The 20,655-nt window shown below is 37.0% G+C and overlaps 1 protein-coding gene across 1 annotated transcript; it reads right to left on the reverse strand.

The window, feature by feature from the left end:
- Positions 1 to 18,448: 18,448 nt before the first annotated feature.
- Positions 18,449 to 19,933, reverse strand: LOC104594179 (uncharacterized). Its single transcript, XM_010254361.3, has 2 exons — positions 19,776 to 19,933; positions 18,449 to 19,322 (listed from the first exon to the last, which is right to left on the reverse strand). The coding sequence occupies exons 1-2, from the start codon at positions 19,788 to 19,790 to the stop codon at positions 18,801 to 18,803; spliced, it is 537 nt and encodes a 178-aa protein (XP_010252663.1). The 5' UTR covers positions 19,791 to 19,933; the 3' UTR covers positions 18,449 to 18,800.
- Positions 19,934 to 20,655: the final 722 nt, after the last annotated feature.

Raw genomic sequence — 20,655 nt, forward strand, 5'->3', positions numbered from 1 at the left:
CATTGGGAATATCTCCTGATGATGATATTATTGATTCAGGTATTATTATCGGGAGATGTTTTTAATATACGGCGAAAATATGTTGTGAGATGTTATCGGGTATAAATTTAAATTCGGATAAAGACATTTAAAGTTTTCCTTTAATTATTTTAATTATTCAAAATTTTAAATTACCCTTTTTTATTTATTTGAATGATGAAAAAACATCACCAGAAAATAGATAAAACAGTCTGAACTGTACTAACCTTAAAAAACGACTCAAAATTGAACATTTTGACCACCGGTTTCAAGATCGATGGTTTGATTATTCAGTTAAAACAGATAAGTCGTTTTAATTAAAAAATAATCAAAACCATTAAAACATGTTGATTGTTTAACTATAAGGGTCAGTGGATTGCTGACCAATTTAACAGTTTTTTGTCAAAAATTAGATTTGGAATAAAATAGAATTGATTGCTTGAACTGTTTCTGCGCCGAACAACCCAACCGTCCGAATCAACAACAATTCAAAAACACTGACACCAACAACACAAGTGCAAGAACTTGTTACTTGTACCTCATCTCCGTAAAGGGTCGTCTTAAGAGAATTTTACTTGTTACTTCGAAGCTAATGTTTGTTAATACAAAGTGAAAAAGAGAATTTTACTGTCAATACTGGTTACTAACAATTTATTTTGTATTTGCCACTTGCTGTTTACTGAAACTGAAAAAACCGAGAGAAAAGAAAGCCATATTCAATAGAAATTCGGATTTTATTTCTCATAAAACTCATCTCACACCGTCTTCACAGTCTTTGCAGCCATGCATTGATATTCTGGAGCTGCAAGGGCTGTAAGGACAGTGTGAGGACGGAACCTAAATTTATTCAGCAGGGATCTGTCTTATGTATTTGAAGATCATGATTGATGATAGTGGGAATTTGTATTCAGTTATTGTCATCAGATCAGATCGGTGCCCCACGGCACCGATCACCCGTGGCCTTGTATTAAAAACATTCCTCCATGATAAATATGGGCGATATTTTCTATTCATGTGAGGCGTTTGTGGGGCGCCCTTATAGGATAGAGTTATACAATTTTTAAACAGTAGTGATTAGTCGATCAAACTTAAATTAAATTCGGATATTCGATTTATTAGATAAATTCGAATTTAGTTGATTATTTTAAAAAGCTGTCGAATATGAATTAGCTCCATTTACAGGCCTACAGGTAAGTGAGATAGGTCATTCAAAAATGGAAGGCGGCAGCCGGGGAATATCTGGCAGCTATGCGAAATTAACACTTGACAGTGACCGTATTTGCGTCAGCAGATGTGCGAAACGCCCAGACCACGGTTCGATTGTTGGAGGCCAGGGTGTGATTGTGAAGACCCAGCCGTCCGGTCAGCCTGGGCCAGCCCACTGAGATAGTGAGATCTGAGACGAATCGAAATAGTTTTGCAGCAGCGAACCAGCTACCACGCTATCACGCGGAACATGAAAAGAGATAATGATAGTTATCTTGTTTGTTTCTTTTGCTTTTTAAAATAAATTAATAAGAATAAAAACACATTAAATAGTCAATATTATTTACAGTTAGTTATTGGGTAAATGAAGTAAATTAAGTAATAATTTAAATTTTAAAATAATTAATTTTATAATTATAATTAATAATTTTAAATTAATTAATAAAAATCTTAAATTATATATTTAAGTGGAGATAATGTTTTAAAATATTAGTTTGCTTTTTTTCATGGAATTCGATTGAGACTTTAAAGAGATATACATGAAAAGGCCTTACTTAGCCCAAAAATTATAGGCTTGGTCCAAAGTTTTGTGTTTAGACATAGCCTGGGCTTGGCCCAGCAAAATTTTAGCCCAATACTTTAGCTTAGCTCAAGTTCACATTAGACTCACAAATTTCCAAATCAAGCTTGGCTCCAACCAACCTAAGCCCAACCTAACTCAAAAATTTAAGACTTTAACCTAGGTTTTTTGTTCAAGCTTGGCCCCAATCTTGAGCATGTATTAGGCCCACAAGTTTTCAAGTTGTGTTTGTTTACAATACTTCAATCCCAACTCAGGGCTTGCCTAGATGAAACATAATTAGAAGATTTAATTAATTAACTGAAAAATATATATTAAAAACATTTATTATTGTCAAAATAATATTAAAAGTTCATCGAGAGAGTGGATGGAGATAAATAAAGATAAATAAAAATTAAAAATAGTGTTATAGTGGGAGAGGAGAGAGAGAGAGAGGGCTATCAATAGGTCGAGTTTGGGGCAAGTCCAAGTAGAACTGGAACAAACCCGACAAGAATGACTAAGGACCCAAAACCGAATTGGACTTGATAGGGGTTTGTAATGTTAAGACCCATAACCAAATTGATTAGTTCTCGGGAGAATCGAGTCTAACTCGATGGACCTAATTATAATAAACCTATTGAAAATAATTATATAACATTAATTTATTTTATATATATATATAGATAGATATAGCTCAAGTCAGGTCTAAATCAATTCGGGGCTGGGTGGATCCGGTTCCAACCCAATGCGAATTGGTATAATATATCAAGAATCAATTTCAATTCTTGGAACCAGAATCGACCCGATAGATTCTAGTCCATCAGCTTCATTGAGTTTAACATGACCCATTGACAACCCTACTAATAGAGAATGAGTGATAAATGAAAAGTAAAGAGAATAATAACAATTTGTGGCAATATTGTAATTAAGTAAAAAACAAAGTTATACACACAATGAAAAAAAAAGATTAATCATTATTTTTTATGGCACTCTTATAATTACATGAAAACTAAGGGCAAATTCCTTAAAGCATCCTTATGGTTTAGGAAATTGATTAACCCTACCCTTATTCTTTACATACTATCTTAAAGTGCCCTTAAGTTTTTTGACAATTGTCTAAAACCTCCCTTGCCGTTAAATTTTTCTTACATTCCTTTCACATGCAACATCACATGACTGATATGTTTCTAAAAATTCCTAAAATACCCTTTTATAGTACACTAGGAAAACCCACTTTTAAGTCCACTCCGTCTTTGTCTCCCTCTCCATCCCTATAAGAACTCTGCATTCAGACAAGATAGGGTAAATTTGTCATCTCTGATGCCAAGAAAAAGAATCCATTCTCCATCAAAGTTGGACTTGCCAAATGCTTAAAGGAGGCATCATCATTGAAATCACCAATTTAGAGCAAGCTAAGATTGAGGAAGAAGCAGGGGCGTTGCCATTGTCATGATTGAGCAGTTGCAGAGAAATATTCAACACATGACTGATCCGTCTCTTAGGCTGCATTTGGTTGCAATGCAAATGCAAATATGTACACTACATATTTACCCATTTTTCGGTTCATAAATGCAAACACAATTCACATTTTAAACCATTTTTGTATTTATCTTGTTTGTTTGAAATCGATGCAGAAGTGTAGGCCCATCATTAAATGCTCCAATGCATTAACTTTGGTCAAAAAGTTAATTATCAAAAAAACACAAAATTGTATCCAAAACATAGGTTTACAACAACGAATAATTTTGCCGTTATAGACCAATTTTGTTGTAGTAACAAAATGATTGATATCATAGAAAAACCATGAGTTACGGGGATGGGAATAACTTGTCCCTGCCAGCAGGGATGGGGATAGGGAAAGGCTCCCCGTCCCCACTCCACCCCATTGCCATTCCTAACAATTATCCACCATCACCATTTTTCTCTAGGAAATAAGCAAAACATTGTTTTTCTTCTTATAGTCATTTAGATCAAAAGTTGTCAACATTAATTAATACCAAGCTTGCCATGTATAAATTTTGAGACAATGTTCCTTTAATTTTCATTTTTATTATATAAAACTAAAAAAAATCAATAACAATACTAAAAATCAATAACAATACTAAAAAATCAATAGTCATTTAGATAAATGTTCCTCCAACCTTAGCTTTTGCTCATTCAGGTAATCGGGCCTCAGCATACCATGCCTCAGCTCTAGGTAGTATAGAACATTACTGGGTAATAGATTGAAAAGCATTTAACCATATGAGAGGCTTACCATCACTGTTTACTACCTATCATTTAGCTTCCGGTAGAGACAAAGTGCCCATTGCCGATGACTCTCTTGTTCCTATTTCTGTTAAGGGAGACATCAAGTTGTCTAATGCCATTTCCTTAACTTCGGTTTTGCATGTTCCTAAACCTAGTACTTACTTTCTTTCAGTTAGTAGCATTACAAAAACCAAAATTGTTCAGTGACATTTTTCCCTGATCATTGGGTTTTTCAAAATTTGGAGACAAGGAAGGTGATTGGGACTGGCCATCAGACTAATGGAATTAATCTGCTTGGAGGGAGCTCTCATTGGGAAGATAATGAAACTAGGAGGTCTTTTGTTTCTCACTCTGTTAGTTAGGTTATGCTTTGGCATAATCGTTTAGGTCATTTATCTTTTTGGGCTTGAAGAATTTGTTTTCCAGTTTGTTTGAGTCTATTCAGATGTCCAATTTAAAATGTGAGAGCTGTGAGCTTGCAAAACATTGTAGAACAACCTATTCATTGAGTAATAAAAGAAGCAGTATTCCTTTTGAAATTGTGCATACCGATGTCTGGGGACCTTATCATACCACTTCTATGGGGGGATACAAATATTTCTTGTTGTTTGTTGATGATTATACCCGTTTTTCTTGGGTTTACCTTATGCGTTCTCAAGATGAGGTTCCAGCATTGACCCGGATCTTTCATCAGATGATTTTAACCCAGTTTATAGATCCGATAATGCAAAAGAATATTTTGCAAAACCTTTAGCCTCTTATCTTCTTGACCATGGGATTATCCATCAGAGTACTTGCCCTCATACACCACAGCAGAATGGGGTTGCCGAGAGAAAAAATAGGCACATATTGGAGGTGGCTAGAAGCATTATGTTTAACTCCAATGTGCCTATACATTTATGGGGGGATGCTATTCTTACAGTAATATATCTCATTAATCAGATTCCTTTATGGGTTCTTGACATGAAATCTCCCTTTACCCTTTTATATCCGGATAAAGAGTTGTTTATCGTTCCTCTTAAAACCTTTGGTTGTACTTGTTTTGTTCAAATTATTGGCCCTCATCGTTCCAAATTTGATCCTAAGGCCTCAAAATGTATTTTCCTTGGTTATGCACAAACTCAAACGGGATATTGTTGCTATGAACCTACTTCTGGGAGGAGATTTGTCTCTATGGATGCCACTTTCTTTGAGGATGTACCCTATTATCCTAGGGTTTCTCCTCAGGGGGAGAGAAGTGAGGTTGGGGTTAACTCATCAGAAGTTCATTTACCTGTCCCATTGAATGAAGGAGGTAATGGGAAGGGTTGTCAGAGGTGTCGGGATTTGAGAGTCTGTCACAGACGGTGGAAGCAGGTTGATTTTGGTCATCAGCAATCCAGGCTAGCCCCAGTTCCTTCTGCAGATCCAGATCCGGGTACCACAATCCCTTTATCAGATCCAAATTCCACTAATCCAGATACCACAGTCCCTTTATCAAATCCAAATTCCACTGAGATACCTTCCACTATTGAGCCCTTACCTCCATTGGATGACCTTGACCTCCCCATTGCAGTCCGTAAAGGCAAATGGCGTTGCACCAGATCCACAGCTCACTACATTTCCTAGTTCTTGTCCTATGATCACCCGTCCCCTTCTTATAGGTCCTTTCTTGCATCCATTCAATGGATGCTCTTCTGAGAAATAATACTTGGGAGCTAGCTGACTAGCCTAAAGGGAAGAAACCAGTTGGATGTAGATGGGTGTTTACTGTGAAACATAATGCTGATGGTTCCATTGAAAGTTATAAGGCCCGGTTAATTGCAAAGGGATTTACTCAGACTTATGGTATAGACTACTTGGAGACTTTTACTCCAGTAGCAAAAATGACCAGTATTAGAGTTTTATTATCCCTTGCAGCTAGTTACTCTTGGCCCTTGTTCCAGATGGATGTTAAAAATGCCTTCCTCAATGGAGACTTGCAGGAAGAAGTCTACATGCAGCTGCCTCCTGGATTTTATGATGCAGAAACAGGAAAGAAGGTTTGCCGGTTGAATAAAGCCTTGTATGAACTGAAACAGTCCCCAGAGCTTGATTTGATAAATTCAGACAAGCCCTTGGAAAATTCGGTTATGTGCAAGCCCAATCAGATCATACATTGTTCATTAAGAGAGTGGATTCTTCCTTGACCTTGCTTGCTATATATGTTGATGATATTGTAGTGACAGGGAATGATAGCAGTGAGATTGAGTCTCCTAAACAATTTCTTCATCAAGAGTTTGAGGTAAAAGATCTGGGAGAACTACGGTACTTCTTGGGTATTGAGGTAGCTAGGTCTAAACATGGAATTTTTGTTTCTCAAAAAAAGTATGTTCTTGAACTGTTGGAAGAAACTAGAAAGTTAGGTGTTAAGCCTGCAGACACACCTATTGAACAGAATCACAAGATCATGGCAGAGGGTGGAGAACCTCTTGAAGATAAAGCTATGTTCCAACGTTTGGTTGGAAAACACCTCTATCTTTGTCTCACACGATCGGGCATCAGTTATGTAGTTAGTGTTGTCAGTCAATGTTAGAGTAAGCCGAATAAGGGTAGTTTAGTCAACTTGTATTTGTTAAGTTGTATGCTTATGTGGCAGTTTTAATAGAGACACTCTGCCCCACACTTAAGTAAGGGCAGTTTAGTCTTTGTACAAGTAATTAGAGACTAATTACTATTAAGGGGTCGACTGATAGGGTTAACCCATCAGATTCGACAGTCCCTTCATTTTCCTTCTTCTTCTTCTCTTCTTCTTCTTCTTCTTCTTCCTCTTGCTGGTTCGGGTTAATGTAGCAGCAGTCGAAACATGGTATCAGAGCAAGGTTCCTGACGTACTTCAGTTCGTGAACATCTCAGCAGTGTTCGTGACCTCTCTTTCTTCATTTCTGGGCTATCAATGGAGAAAACTGGTTCGTCCTAGGTCTGAAACATCCCAGCTCATCTCTCTCTGCTACGCATAACCTTCTTTATTAAGAAAATGACTTCAGCAGTGAATGGTTGGTTGAAACTCTCAAAAGAAGGTCGGTTATTTCTTCTCCTTGTGTTGCTGGTATTTCTGGGTAGAAAATCTTCAAGAACCTGCGAGTACTGATCAGAACCTAGAAAACTAGGTTTATTGTTACCCTAGTTCTTGGAAAAAATCCCAAGAACGGGCTGTGTTTATAGTAGCCGAATGGTGTAAGTGTAAGTGGCCGAATTGTGCAAAGTGTAATGCAGTGACCTAGCTGAGTTCTTTGTGGTCGTGTAGTGCCCTCTTAAAGGTGTTAAACAGGTCTGTACCGGGTGTAACAGATATGACTATGTGGTGGTGCTTGTGATGCACAATCTTTGTTGAGTGGTTGTAAGAGGTCTTGCATGTGATTAGTAAGTGTTGAATTGATGTTTATGTGGTTCGTGGTGTTGTGAAATCAATAGTGGTGTGAACAAGAACAAGGCTTGTGTACCTACTCTTGTGCTTAGGGACTGCTATTGGTGCTGGAACATCAAACTCCTAATAACAGCACTCAGTTGGTAGCTGGGAATTCAGGTTAGAGCAGCGGTGAAAGAGTATCATGGCAGCAATTGGAGATGGGTATAATGATCAGAAACCTAGTGTGGTAGTTCCCTCTGACTATCTAGGTGTACAGATGACCTCAATTAAACTGAATGGTGAGAACTATGTTCCATGGGCCAAATCAGTGGAAGTTTTCCTCAAGGCAAAGAGGAAAGTGAAGCATGTAAAAGAAGATAAACCACCGGCTGACTCTCTAGGGTTTGATGATTGGGAACAAGAGGATGTTCAAATCATGACCTGGTTATGGAATAGTATGGAACCAAAAATTAGTGCCAATTTCATGTTCCTAGATACGGCTAAGGATATATGGGAACATGCTAAGAAGTTGTATTCTGGACAAGATAATACTACAAGGGTATATCAACTTTATCAGGAATACTTTGATTTGCAACAAGGAAACAAAACCCTAGAGGAGTACTATGCCTGCATGAAGAATCTCATAAATGAACTCAATGTCTATCATCCCCTCACTCCAGATGTTAAAGTTCAGCAACAACAGAGGGAACAACTAGATGTTACAAGATTCTTAGTGGGGTTGAAATCGGAGTATGAACCAGTTAGAGCACAAATATTAGGGAGCTCTACTCTTCTTACACTTGAGGAAGTATTTGCACGACTTCATACGATTTCTTTGGGACAGAAAGAGAATCCCACACAGTCTGATAAATCAGTACTTGTGATAGCCAGAGGAGGTGGACGTGGTACAAGAGGGGGAGGACATGCCTGAAATAATGGTAGGATCCATCGTATGGACGCCAAAAAGGTTGCGGAATGGGTGGGCGAATTTCAAAAATTTCCTACATTTCTTTCAACTGGGAATCTTATTCCCTGATTTTAGAATCAAAATTCAAGGATTCTACTTGAACCAAACCAGACCAAATCTGAACCAAAGATCAGGGGAAGGGTTATACCTGATACGGAGAGTCAAAATCTCCCAACATCGGTGTTCATGCCCAAAGAAAGATCCAAGATCTGCTCCTACTGAAGATGACACAACGATATGGTGGGGCAGAACCAACAGTGTACGTCTCACGTACGAACTATTCACAAGAACTCGTTGGAGGCTTAGAGCACCAAACCAAATCAGCCTTTCAGCAAAGACTGATATCAAGAACAAATTTCTTGATTCTCCCTTCAATGGAGTTTGAACTATGCAGCAAGGTGGCGGCGGCTGGAGGAGATCCCTAAGGCTGAAAGTGGCGTGAATGCAGTTTTCAGCTTAGGGGAGATGAGATCCTATCTTAGATTGCAAAGAGAGATAACTGCCAAACCCTAGGTCGAATTCATGTAATTCTCTGTTAGGGTTTCCTCCTTTCTTGGTGATTAAGAAATCTCCTAATCCCATTAGGAGTTATCCTAATCCAAATCTATATTTGGATAGGGGATAATCTTAATCCTATCTGCAGATTAGATCAGCCCATTCCTGATCTCATCAGGAGGTTAATCCTATCTGCAGATTCGCCCCCTTAAGTGGGTGATCATATAAGCCCAGTTCGAAATGGGCTTTTAGGCCCAATAAATAAATAGTGCTCAATAAGTTTCCAAACTGCTGCCCAGTTGGGCTTCTTTGTATGGCGTGGGACCCAAGCATTGATCTCCACATCAGCCACATGGGTTTGGCCCAGCCTTTGTTACAAGGCCTAGCCGAATTCACTGGAAAGCCCAGTGAACCCCTTAAGCCCATCACATGGACCCTATGGGCCCAACACTTACACTAGGGGGTCCCTGGGCCAAGCCATCTTATAAAAACCCAGGGACTGTGGGCAGATGCAAGATTAGCTCATCAGGTATTATCCTAAATAGCCTTACACTTAACCTCTCAGCCCATAATGATTAAGCACTGCCCGACAAGAGAGGACCTCTCCCTCGGCTGCAAGGAACAGTGCTGCACTCTCTGCTCACATGGATCCTGGGAATTAAAACCATTTGCAAACATTTTGAAACCGTATATAAGTATATATCATATATATAAATTTTGCAAAACAAAATTCCAACGATTGAAATCAACTACCGGCAGTTTGGTTTCCATCAGTGGGCAGATTTGTTTACAAAAGCTCTAAGCTCAGGGAAAGTGAACTATCTATGTAACAAGTTGGGATTATATGACATATATTGTGCTTTTGTAGGATATTGTGTTTGCAGTTGAGAGGATATTAGCATATTTAAAGAGGTGCCCAGGTAGAGGTATACTATTCAAGATCACATGAAGATAGAGGTTTACACAGATGCTGATTGGGCTGGGAGTGTTGATGATAGAAGGTCTACCTCTGGATACTGTGCTTTTATAAGAGGTAACCTTGTCTCTTGGAGGAGTAAGAAACAAAGTGTTGTTTCTCGTTCCAGTGCTGATGTTGAATATAGGTCCATGGCAAATGGTGTGGCTGAAATCACTATTTGAGGAGTTGGGTGTTGCTTATGAGAATCCCTTAATGTTGTACTGTGATAATCAGGCTGCTATTAATATAGCTCATAATCCGGTACAACATGACAGAAATAAGCATATTGAAGTAGACCGACATTTTGTTAGAGAAAGCTTTTCATCTCAAGAAGTGTGTCTTCCGTATATCATCTCCAGCATGCAGCTCGTAGATCTTCTCACTAAAGTTGTTCCAAAGAAGAAGTTAGAGGCAGACCTATGCAAGTTGGGAATGACAAATATCTATTCCCTACTTGAGGGGGAGTGTAGAGAACATTGATGCGGACCCCACTGCGTCCATACAGTTAGTAGTAGTTATGTTAGTTACTTCAGTTTGTTAGTTAGTATTGATTTCATACTTATATTAGTAGAAATCTGCTGAGTTCAAAAATATGAATAGAAAAAGTAGTTTCTTGAAGAGAGAAGGAAGAGAGAAGGAGAAGAAGAAAAGAAGAGAAAAAAAGATCTTGAAAAGAAAAGAGAGCAATGATCTAGCCACCCCCTTCACTTATTATTTATACTAAAAATAATAGAGCAGTACAAAGACAACAATGCCCTTATAGGGCGGCAAAGCATAAAACAGCATATATAAGACTCAAAAACATAATAAAATTTGGACTCACATAACTACTGTGGTCCCCACCTCCTCTAACAACTAACATAAAACATCTACTCAGAAAAACAACACAAAACTGACTAATCTTCAACACTCCCCCTCAAGTTGGGAGTAAATGTCACACATTCCCAACTTGCGTAGATCATGCTCAAGCTTGTTCTTTGCCACCCCTTTAGTGAGAACATCAGCCAGGTGCAACTCTGAAGAGACATAAGGCAAAGGGACTTCTCCAGCTGTTACCCTTTCTCTTATAAATTGTCTATCAACTTCAATGTGCTTTGTCCTGTCGTGCTGAATTAGATTATGGGCAATATTGATTGCAGCCTAATTGTCACAGTACAACATCAAAGGTTCCTCTGCTTTCACCCCAATCTCACTCGAAAGAGATCTAACCCAAAGAAGTTCTAAGACACCATGAGACATGGATCTATACTCAGCCTCTGCACTTGACCTTGCCACAGCCGCTTGCTTCTTACTCTTCCTGGAGATCAAGTTTCCACCTACAAAGGTACACCCTCCTAATGTTGACCTCCTATCATCTAAGCATCCTGCCTAGTCTGCATCTATATAGGATTATAGCTTCAGATTTTCATGATTTGAGAAAAGAATGCCTCTGCCATGGTGCTTTTTCAGATATGCAAGTACTCTCAATAGTTTCCTAGTGTTGAACCCGAGATGCATGCATGTACCGACTCACAACACTAACAGCATAAGAAATATCTGGTCGTGTCATGCACAAATATAGCAACCGACCCACCATTCTTTGATATTTCCCCACATCTTTTACCAACTCACCATCCACACCATTAATTCTATGATTTGGATCAATAGGAGTGTCTTCTAGTTTGGTCCCCAGCTTCCCAGTCTCCCGCAGTAGGTCAAGTACATACTTTCTCTGTGAGATGAACATCCCATGCTTGGATCTTGCAACTTTAATCCCCAAGAAGTATTTGAGCTCACCAAGATCTTTGATCTCAAATTCTTGCTGCAATGATTTTTTGAGATCGTCAATCTCCTCAAAATCATTTCCTGTAACCACTGTAGCATCCACATACACAATCAGAATTGACACCAGAGCATCTCTCATCTTTACAAAGAGGGTGTGATCAGACTGGGTTTGTGTGTATCCAAAACGGATAAGTGCCCCGCTGAACCTGTCAAACCAAGCCCTAGGTGACTGTTTTAGTCCATATAGAGATTTTCTGACTTTGCACACCTTTCCTTCACCAACATTTTTATAAAAGCTTGTTGGAATGTCCACATATATCTCCTCTTATAAATCACCATTGAGGAAAGCATTTTTGACATCAAGCTGAAACAAAGGCCATAAATGAATGGCTGCCAAAGATAAAAGAATATGAACTAATCTCATCTTAGCTACCGGTGCAAAGGTTTCCAGATAATCAATACCATAGGTCTGAGTATACTCTTTTGCTACCAACCTTGCCTTGTACCTCTCTATCTTGCCATCGGCCCTATACTTCATTGTGAATATCCATCTACATCCGACTGTCTCCTTGTCTAGGGGGAGATCAACTATTTCCCAAGTTTGGTTTTTAACCAAGGTTTTCATCTCTTCTTGCATGGTTGTTTTCTACTCAGGTTTGGAGACAGCCTCGGTAACATTCCTGGGTATAAACACAAAATCCAGGGAAGAAAGGAAAGCACGGTAGGAGGGTGATAAGGCACTGTAGAAAAGATGATGTGAAATACAATGGACTGTACACTTTCTCTTCCCTTTACGAAGTGCAATGGGAAGATCAAGGTCAGTGGGATCAACTGCAACAATGGTGTTAGGTATAGGAACATTATCATTAGAAAACATAACAGGCTCAGGCTCAAGAGGAATACCTGGAACTGTATCTGTTGAATCTGGAGTTTCAGAAGGACTGATAGAGAGTGGTGTGGGTTGAGGATGTGTGAAGTCAGCCATCGTCTACCGGCGCTGATATTTCTATGAGGCTGCCCGTAGTGGCTCAAGTAATGAAACTGATGGAGGTGCTGGCTGAACTGATGGAGCAACTAGCTGAACTGATGATGGAACTGATGGAGGCACCAAAGAAACAGGAAGATGAACAGATTGTAAGTTCTCCTCTCCAAAACTCTCCCCCTTAGGAGAACCACTCGATAAGAAGAAGATGGATTCAAAAATGGTAACATCCATAGTAACAAATCTGCTCCTCGACACTGGGTCATAACAGCAATACCCCTTTTGGTTCTGAGCATATCCAAGAAAAACACATTTTGTGGCCTTAGGATCCAATTTCTTACGGTGGGGGTCAAGAATGTGAACAAAGGAAACACAGCCAAAAACCCTCAGAGGTATGTGAAATATCTCTTTATCTGGAAAAAAGAAGACTAAATGGCACCTTAAACCCCAAAGTCCATGAAGGAACACAGTTAATCAAATGCACGGCTGTAAGGACTACATCTCCCCAGAAATGCACAGGAACTGAAACACACACCATAAGACTCCTTGTGACCTCCACAATGTGTCTGTTTTTCCTCTCAGCTACTCCATTCTATTGCGGTGTATATGCACAACTGCTCTGATGAATTACACCATGTTCTAAGAAATACGTGGTCAAGTCCTTCTCAAAGTACTCTCTAGCATTATCTAATCTAAAAGCCTTAGTTCTCACTCCAAATTGTGTGAGAACCATTTGGTGGAACTGTCGTACCAAGTTAGGAACCTCATCCCATGATCTCATCAAATATATCCATGAATGCCGTGTATAATCATCCACAAACAAGAGAAAGTAACGGTATCCTCCTATGGAAGGCATATAATATGGCCCCTATACATCAGTGTGAACAATATTAAAAGCAAAAGTACTTCTTTTATTACTTGGTTTAAAAGACTGCCTACAATGCTTTTTTAACTGACAACTCTCACACTCCAAAGTACATAACTGAACAGACTCAATTAAAGTTTATTGGGATGGGATTGGTAAAGGCTATCCTAAGCCAAACTCAACCCCTTGACAATCCTAAATATTGGGTTCTAGAGAGAGAGAGAGAGAGAGAGTAAAAGAATTAGGTGAGAGAGAACAATGAGATGACTTTTATTGTTTTTGTTTTATATGGTGGCATGACCTTAAATAATTAGATATTCGGTAACAAATATGAAAGGGGAAAAGTATTATGATTACATTTATCTTATATGATGGCATTATTATAAATTTAGTGACTCATTATATATATCTATACTAGATATAAAAGCGTGAATGAAGTGCGAACTTTTTTTAGAGTAAAATTATCCTCAATTTCTCTATTTGAGAAAGGGTATAAAAGTCATATTATAGCTTTAATGCCAACTTTAATAGCTACTAAAATGGTCATTTTTGTGTATTTAATCCATATCTAATTGTGGATTGAAAATATAACTTCAATTATTACTTTCCACCTCATTTAATCCCCTCTCATTAAGTTTTACACTTAAGGTATTAAATCCCATTTTCTCTTATTAAATCATATATTTTAAGTTACTTTTCACTAATAAATGCTACTAATTAGATCTATGTCAATATCCTTAACAATATAAGCCCATATATCGTAAAACTAACTCAAAAACAAAACCATTATTTATCCAAGTGGTGGCTAAGCAATTCAACTATCCGAATCAAATTGATCAACTTATGAAGTTATAGTTAGGTAATAAAATTTTTAAAATAGAAATAAATATAAAAAAATGTAGAAAAATTAGACACATTTATGATATTTTTTAATCAAATTAAAATTTAAGTGTAATAAACAAGAATTATTTTTATTGATAATGAAAATGAAAACATAATTTAGAACCGACCAAAAATGAAATATAAAAGTTAATAATAAATAGTTCAACTTTTGGGTTAAATGTGTTAACATTTAATGTCATAAATAAATAATAAAAATTAATACAATATAAAAATACAAAATGAGAAAAATACATAAATTTTACAAAAAAGCATTCAGGCACATGTATATCATATATTTATCATGCTAAACAAAAAGTAAGTGTAATATGTTAAAATTATTCACATAAAAAATAGAAAAGAAATTATAGAAAAAATTGAATGTATCTATAATTCTATATTTGCACTATTATTGAAAATATGAATAAGATTGTGGAACGCTTTGGCTTCCGGTTTCCAAGTCAGCAGTTCAACTATCCAATTTGAATGGGTCAAACCGATAAGATGTAAAATATAATGTAACTCTTTATTTTAAACCATTAGATTAGGTTAAAGTTTATTCGCATGGTTTTGAAAACCAAATCAATCTAGAAAAACTAGAAACCGATCAGGTAACTGGTTTCGTTTCACCCTAAAACCGCTTTTTGGCCAAAAACCTTTTGATTTGGTTGGTGACCTACTACCCCAGACGGTCGAACTGTTGACCTGGACAATGGTTTTGGCTATTTTTTATTTTATTTTTTGTTTTTAAGTTAGAACGAGCCATCCATTCGAACTGAGTCGAACCGTTTGACCCGGGAATTGGTCCACAAATGGTTCCTTGTTCGGTTCAATTTTAAAAACCTTAGTCCATTGAATATATACATTATTATGAGAGAGGAGTGTAAAACTTTGAGAATGAGGCGGCTGGTTAAAACCTATAAGTGAGAAGAAGAAGAAGAAGCCACCACCGGCAGCTAACTCCATGTTCATCATCACAACCGCTACAACATTGTTGTCCTCTTCTTATATCTTTCTCAAGTCCTAAATCGTTTGCTTCATTTGTATCTTAGATTTCTAATATAAGATTGATGTTTTAATCTTTCATCCCTTGCATTGATTTTTCAATTTTTTTATTGGAGTTGTAATTTTTTCTTTTTGTTGTTACAACTTAAAAAAGGGCCCTAAAAAGAATCACATAAATGAGAAAACTCAAAATCAAAATGGAAAAATTAAAAACCCTAACGAATTTTGGCCAATTGGAATAACTGAACAAGATTATGAGATATGAAGCTTTCTTTATTTAATTTTTTATGTTCTGATTTCTATTTTAAAATAAATAAAAATTTTAGAAATAGTTTGGAAGCAACCTGAGAACTATTAACAAGGTCAAACATTTTAACAGTTAAACTGCTTAGGTCAACAATTTTTTTACCATTTCAATGTTTTTTTTTTTTGTACAATAGTAGTGTAGGGCCAAGACGGAATCAGTGACTTGGCCGGTTCCTAGGCCAAACGATCCAACCATCCAATCTGGTCCGATTTTTAAAATAGTGACTAAAATACTCATTTATGAATTTATTCTCTATTTAATTATGTAAGATTTAAATTGTAAATTGAACTACTACTTTTCACCTCATTCAATTTCCCTCTATTTAAATCTTACATTTTTTGATAAATAAATAAAAGAAATAAAGATGTGCCAAAAAGATAAAACACTACAAAAAGAAGAGTCTAGCCAAGCGGGTAGGCCTGCCAATGATACTTAAAACTTTGCAATTCAATCTGATTATCACATATTTGGATGAGGTGTTTATGTAATCAGATTTGGATTTCACAATCTGCATCTAATTAATAATAAAAGGAAAAATAATATATATAAGTAAAAAATAAAAAATACATAAAGTTTATAGAAAATTATCATCATCTAGAATTGCCATGTTCAAAGCACATGCACACTTACTAGTATATATATAAAGAGAGAGAGAGAGAGAGAGAGAGAGAGAGAGAGAATTTTAAAAATTTGTAAGGGTAACTTTAGAAAACAAAATTTACATCATGAATGAAAAGAGAGAGCATTAAACTCTCTCTTTTAATAATAGGTATATGGATATAGTTCCCTTGTTGGGTTGGGACCTGGAACTTGGGACTTAAGGAAGATTATAAATATTGGAATGGGATGATTATAGCCATTGGATTTCTAATTTTTCTTCTGATTATTGAAAAATGCAAGCACTAACATTATAAAATGTATGGATTACATGGTTTGGTTGGCATTCTTTTCTTATCTTGTACAAGTCTTGATCTGCTGCAAGTACCTGCAAATATAATAGAATTATCAAAGAGGATGGTAATCACTCAAAAGAATGTTGAATGCAGGTGGGGATTTGTTACTAGGGGTGACTGAGTGAGCAAATGGGTAGGTTCTACCCGGAACCAAATGGAACAAACCTTGAACCGACCCTTGAGCCCCAATCTATTATAGGATAGGGTCTAGTTCCAAATTCTTGGAGCCGATCCCCACCTATGTTGGTTCTAGGGTCTAGGGGTTTACCCTACCCGAACCAACCCGACGAATCAGCCTTGCTTGAACTTGGTGGAACTGACCTTGGAACCGAATTTACCTTGAAATAAACCCTAAAATTTTATTAAGGATGTGAAGGTTTGAACCCAAGCACTCATGGTTACAAAAGCCATAGTCTCACTTTACCATTAAGTTACTTAAGTGATTTGATCATTTCTTTTCATTTTAATATTTGAATGTGTATAATAAATAATGTAAAAGATAATGTTTACAAAATTTAAATTATAATGGCACTTATTGAATCATATATTAATATATTATGATAATCTACATATTAAATACTCACTTTAATCAATAAAGATAATATAAGTTTTAAACTCTCTCTCTCTCTCTCTCTCTCTATATATATATATATATATACATATATTATCAGTATTGAAAATCAAGCTTTTAAAGGACGTGTTTCATTTTTTTATAGGGGGGAGAGTAAAGAAATAATAAGTTTGACAGATAGGCCCTAGAATCGACCCCAAAACCGACCTTTATAGGGTAACCGGTTCCAAAAACCTAGAACCAACCCCTACTAGGTAGGCTTTAGGTTTTTCTATAGAACCAAACTGAACTGGCCCATACTCACCCCTATCTGCTACCAATAAAACACTCCCAACACTGTCCCAACTTTTCATTGCAGCCTCATTCAGAACATATCCTTTATTGTTCATAGGAATATGTTCCCAATGTACGGCTGCAATGGTTGATTGTGACATTATTGGCACCATGTATTGACAGCTGATGGGAATGTGTCTGGATCTTCTCCTCAAATAGCACAGCCTTACATCGACCTCACAACCCTATCTTACCATATAATGGGAACATCTTCCATACTTTGTGTTTTTATTCATGGGGAGATGTTCCTAATAACAGGGGATGGGGCTGTGAGGTCGGTGTGAGATGCGCTCTATGAGGAGCAAATCCCGATTCGATGGGAATTCACTGACTGCATGCCTCTTTTCTCTTTTCCCTTATAGCAATAAATAAAGAGAAAATTATTCAAAATTTCAAAACTACCCTTGTACTTTTACAAATCAGTTGAAATTTTCCTTGTTTTCCAAAAAATAAAACAAATAGTTATAAAATAAGAGTCACTAAAATAACTAAACAATAAATATGGCATTCAACAGAATGCAATGGTAATTCAACATTACATTTCACTCTAATTTCTTTCAGCTGCGCACTACCATAAATTAATCCTGACGCTCTTTGTTTGCATGCAAATTGAAAATTGAAATTTGCATTGCTGTATATGCATGGAAGTGCAAATCGGCTGAGTATAAATTCTAATTTACATTTATTTCAGGTCTGACTTTGTCTTCTTTTTCCAAGTGAAATAGAAAGTAAAATGATTTGGTCCCCTGTTATTTATATCTTCTTCAAAGCTCTAATTAAATGAATGACAATAATAGAAAAGTAGGAGCAAATTTATTTATTTATTTGAAAAGTAGGAAGTAAAATGATGTGAGCCCCACTTTATATCAAAATAAAGTAAGGTCAGGAAAATGATGCATATTTTGCATCAGGTAAGAGGAAAACAAATATTAAATACAAAACTGAACCGGGTACAAACAAACCGAATTCCAATTAATTGATACGATTTATTACTATTATTGTTTATTAGGTAACACTTTGCATCGACTCACATGCACGAACACAAATTCACCTAACCCTCCTCCCCCTGGAACCAACAAACCCACTCTAACGGTGCACAATTAATTATTACTCACCCTCCAACTAAGATTTGGAGAATGTCTCAGATACAAAACTTCCCCCAATTCATACTATATGTTTGCCACATAGAAGCTGGGCCTTCGAGGGCCCAACTAGGTTATTCCTTTTAACTAAGCCCACCCCACTCATAATAATCCCCATGTTCCTAAATCTTAAAGCCACACGAAACTTAGAAAATTGGGACATCGCTAACATTCATCTATTCCTCACTCTTCTCAGCTGGAGTGTCCACGCTAACTTCTTTTTCTGCTTCCACTGGTTTCTCTTCTTCTGATGGAGCCTCCTCTGTTGAGGCAGCCGTAGTCTCCGGTGTCTCTTTCACAACTGGCTCTGGTGCTACCTCTTTAGTTTCTTCCTCTGTCTTCTCTATTACTGGCTCTGGTGTCACTTCTTCAGTCTCTTTTTCAGTCTTCTCTACTGGTGTCACATCCTGAGTCTCTTCGTCTTTATTCTCTACTACTGCTTCTTCAGTTTCAACCTTTGCTTCTTCTACCACTTTTTCATCCTCAGCAACAGCAGGAGCTTCAACTTCTGGTTCTGGAGAGGCCGGTTCCTCCGATGGGGCATCCGGGGTTGTTTCTTTGGGTTCTTCTGCCACTACTGATTCTGATGTAGGCGGCGCCGCTATCTCTTCTTGTTTGGTGATAGACTCTTGATCAGTCTTATTGAATTCATCTTTTGCATCTTGAATCTCTGGCAATGCGGTAGTTGATGATACAACCTGCAGGACCCGACCAGTTTTTTATCAGAAATAACAAAACAATAAGCACAAGGGAAACAAATTAATCTGGATTTAAACGAACAGGGAAATGTTTAATACGGAACATGGTTTAAGATACCCAATTAAGCCGCCATACTTGAAATTTTGCAGCACTATACTAGTACTATATTAGTTCTTGAAAATCGTTAGATGCATGATGGAGACTTCAATGGAAGCTTGTCTGAGTTTGGAGGACAGGAGGAGTTCTATCATTCGAGCTGATGATCGTCACGGGTTCCATATAATGGAATAACACCATGACATGATCAGCAAAAATGGGGCTTTGGAATAACAGAATTGGTGGAAAGCATGTTGATAACCATTGAAGTTTGTTAAATTTAATTTGCAGATGCAAACTAGAATTACGGATAGATATATGCCAAGTGCGAGAACAGAACCATGAATGGAGTATACCTCAACAGTGGCCATTGGGATCCAATGGGAAGTGTGGTTGATCTCTTGGAAGAGAGAGAGAGAGAAAAAGAGGACCAATGAGTATGAAAGGAAAAACCCTGAGCGTCAATGAGATGATAGATGGCACTAGGGAGAGGCATATATAGAGAGATTGGAGACCTTGTCGAATTAATTAAAAGAGAGAGAGGGAAGAATAATGGGAACAGTAGTAAGAAATTTGGCAAATTTACATCTCATATCACTGAGTTCAAGGACATCTGCATGGCTAGCTAGTAGCAAAAAGTTCACATAAAATAATGTAGATGAGGTTTTCTATCAATAATTTGAGCTGTAAATAATGCCAACTAATGGAGGCTACATTTTCATAATTCATATCAGCCATTATCCCTTGTAGGGGTGTGTTAATTACGTTGCCCTTGTGTTTGGTGCAGTAGGGCTTCTAGTTGACTAACCATCATGCACACATGTTGTAGAGCCATTTTCTCTTTTAACTAGTTAGGACACAACTTAATTTTAGCCTCGGTTTTATATATATCCAAATTACCAATATTACCTTTATATGGGTTAGGCTTTAAACTTCTTAGAGGCATTCAAATTGTCTTTTTCATCAAATCCATGTAAATATATGTGCATATGTCTATAAATTTTAGCGGGTAAATCAAAGAATGTACTATTCATCACCTCCCACGTATAAAAAAAAAAGGAAAATCTCAATGAAACCCACCTTACAAATTTTAATTTAATCCTACAATTACAATAATTTAAAACTTCTAACACCCCACTTATGATACCATAACCCTTGTTGTATTGGCATCAATTTTCCCTTTGTCATTATTACCAATTGTACAATAAAATAAAAATTTGTGAGATAGGAATAAAT

Source organism: Nelumbo nucifera, chromosome 1 (assembly GCF_055504915.1).
Source record: "Nelumbo nucifera cultivar China Antique chromosome 1, China Antique-T2T, whole genome shotgun sequence".
In the NCBI taxonomy this organism is placed as follows: domain Eukaryota; kingdom Viridiplantae; phylum Streptophyta; class Magnoliopsida; order Proteales; family Nelumbonaceae; genus Nelumbo; species Nelumbo nucifera.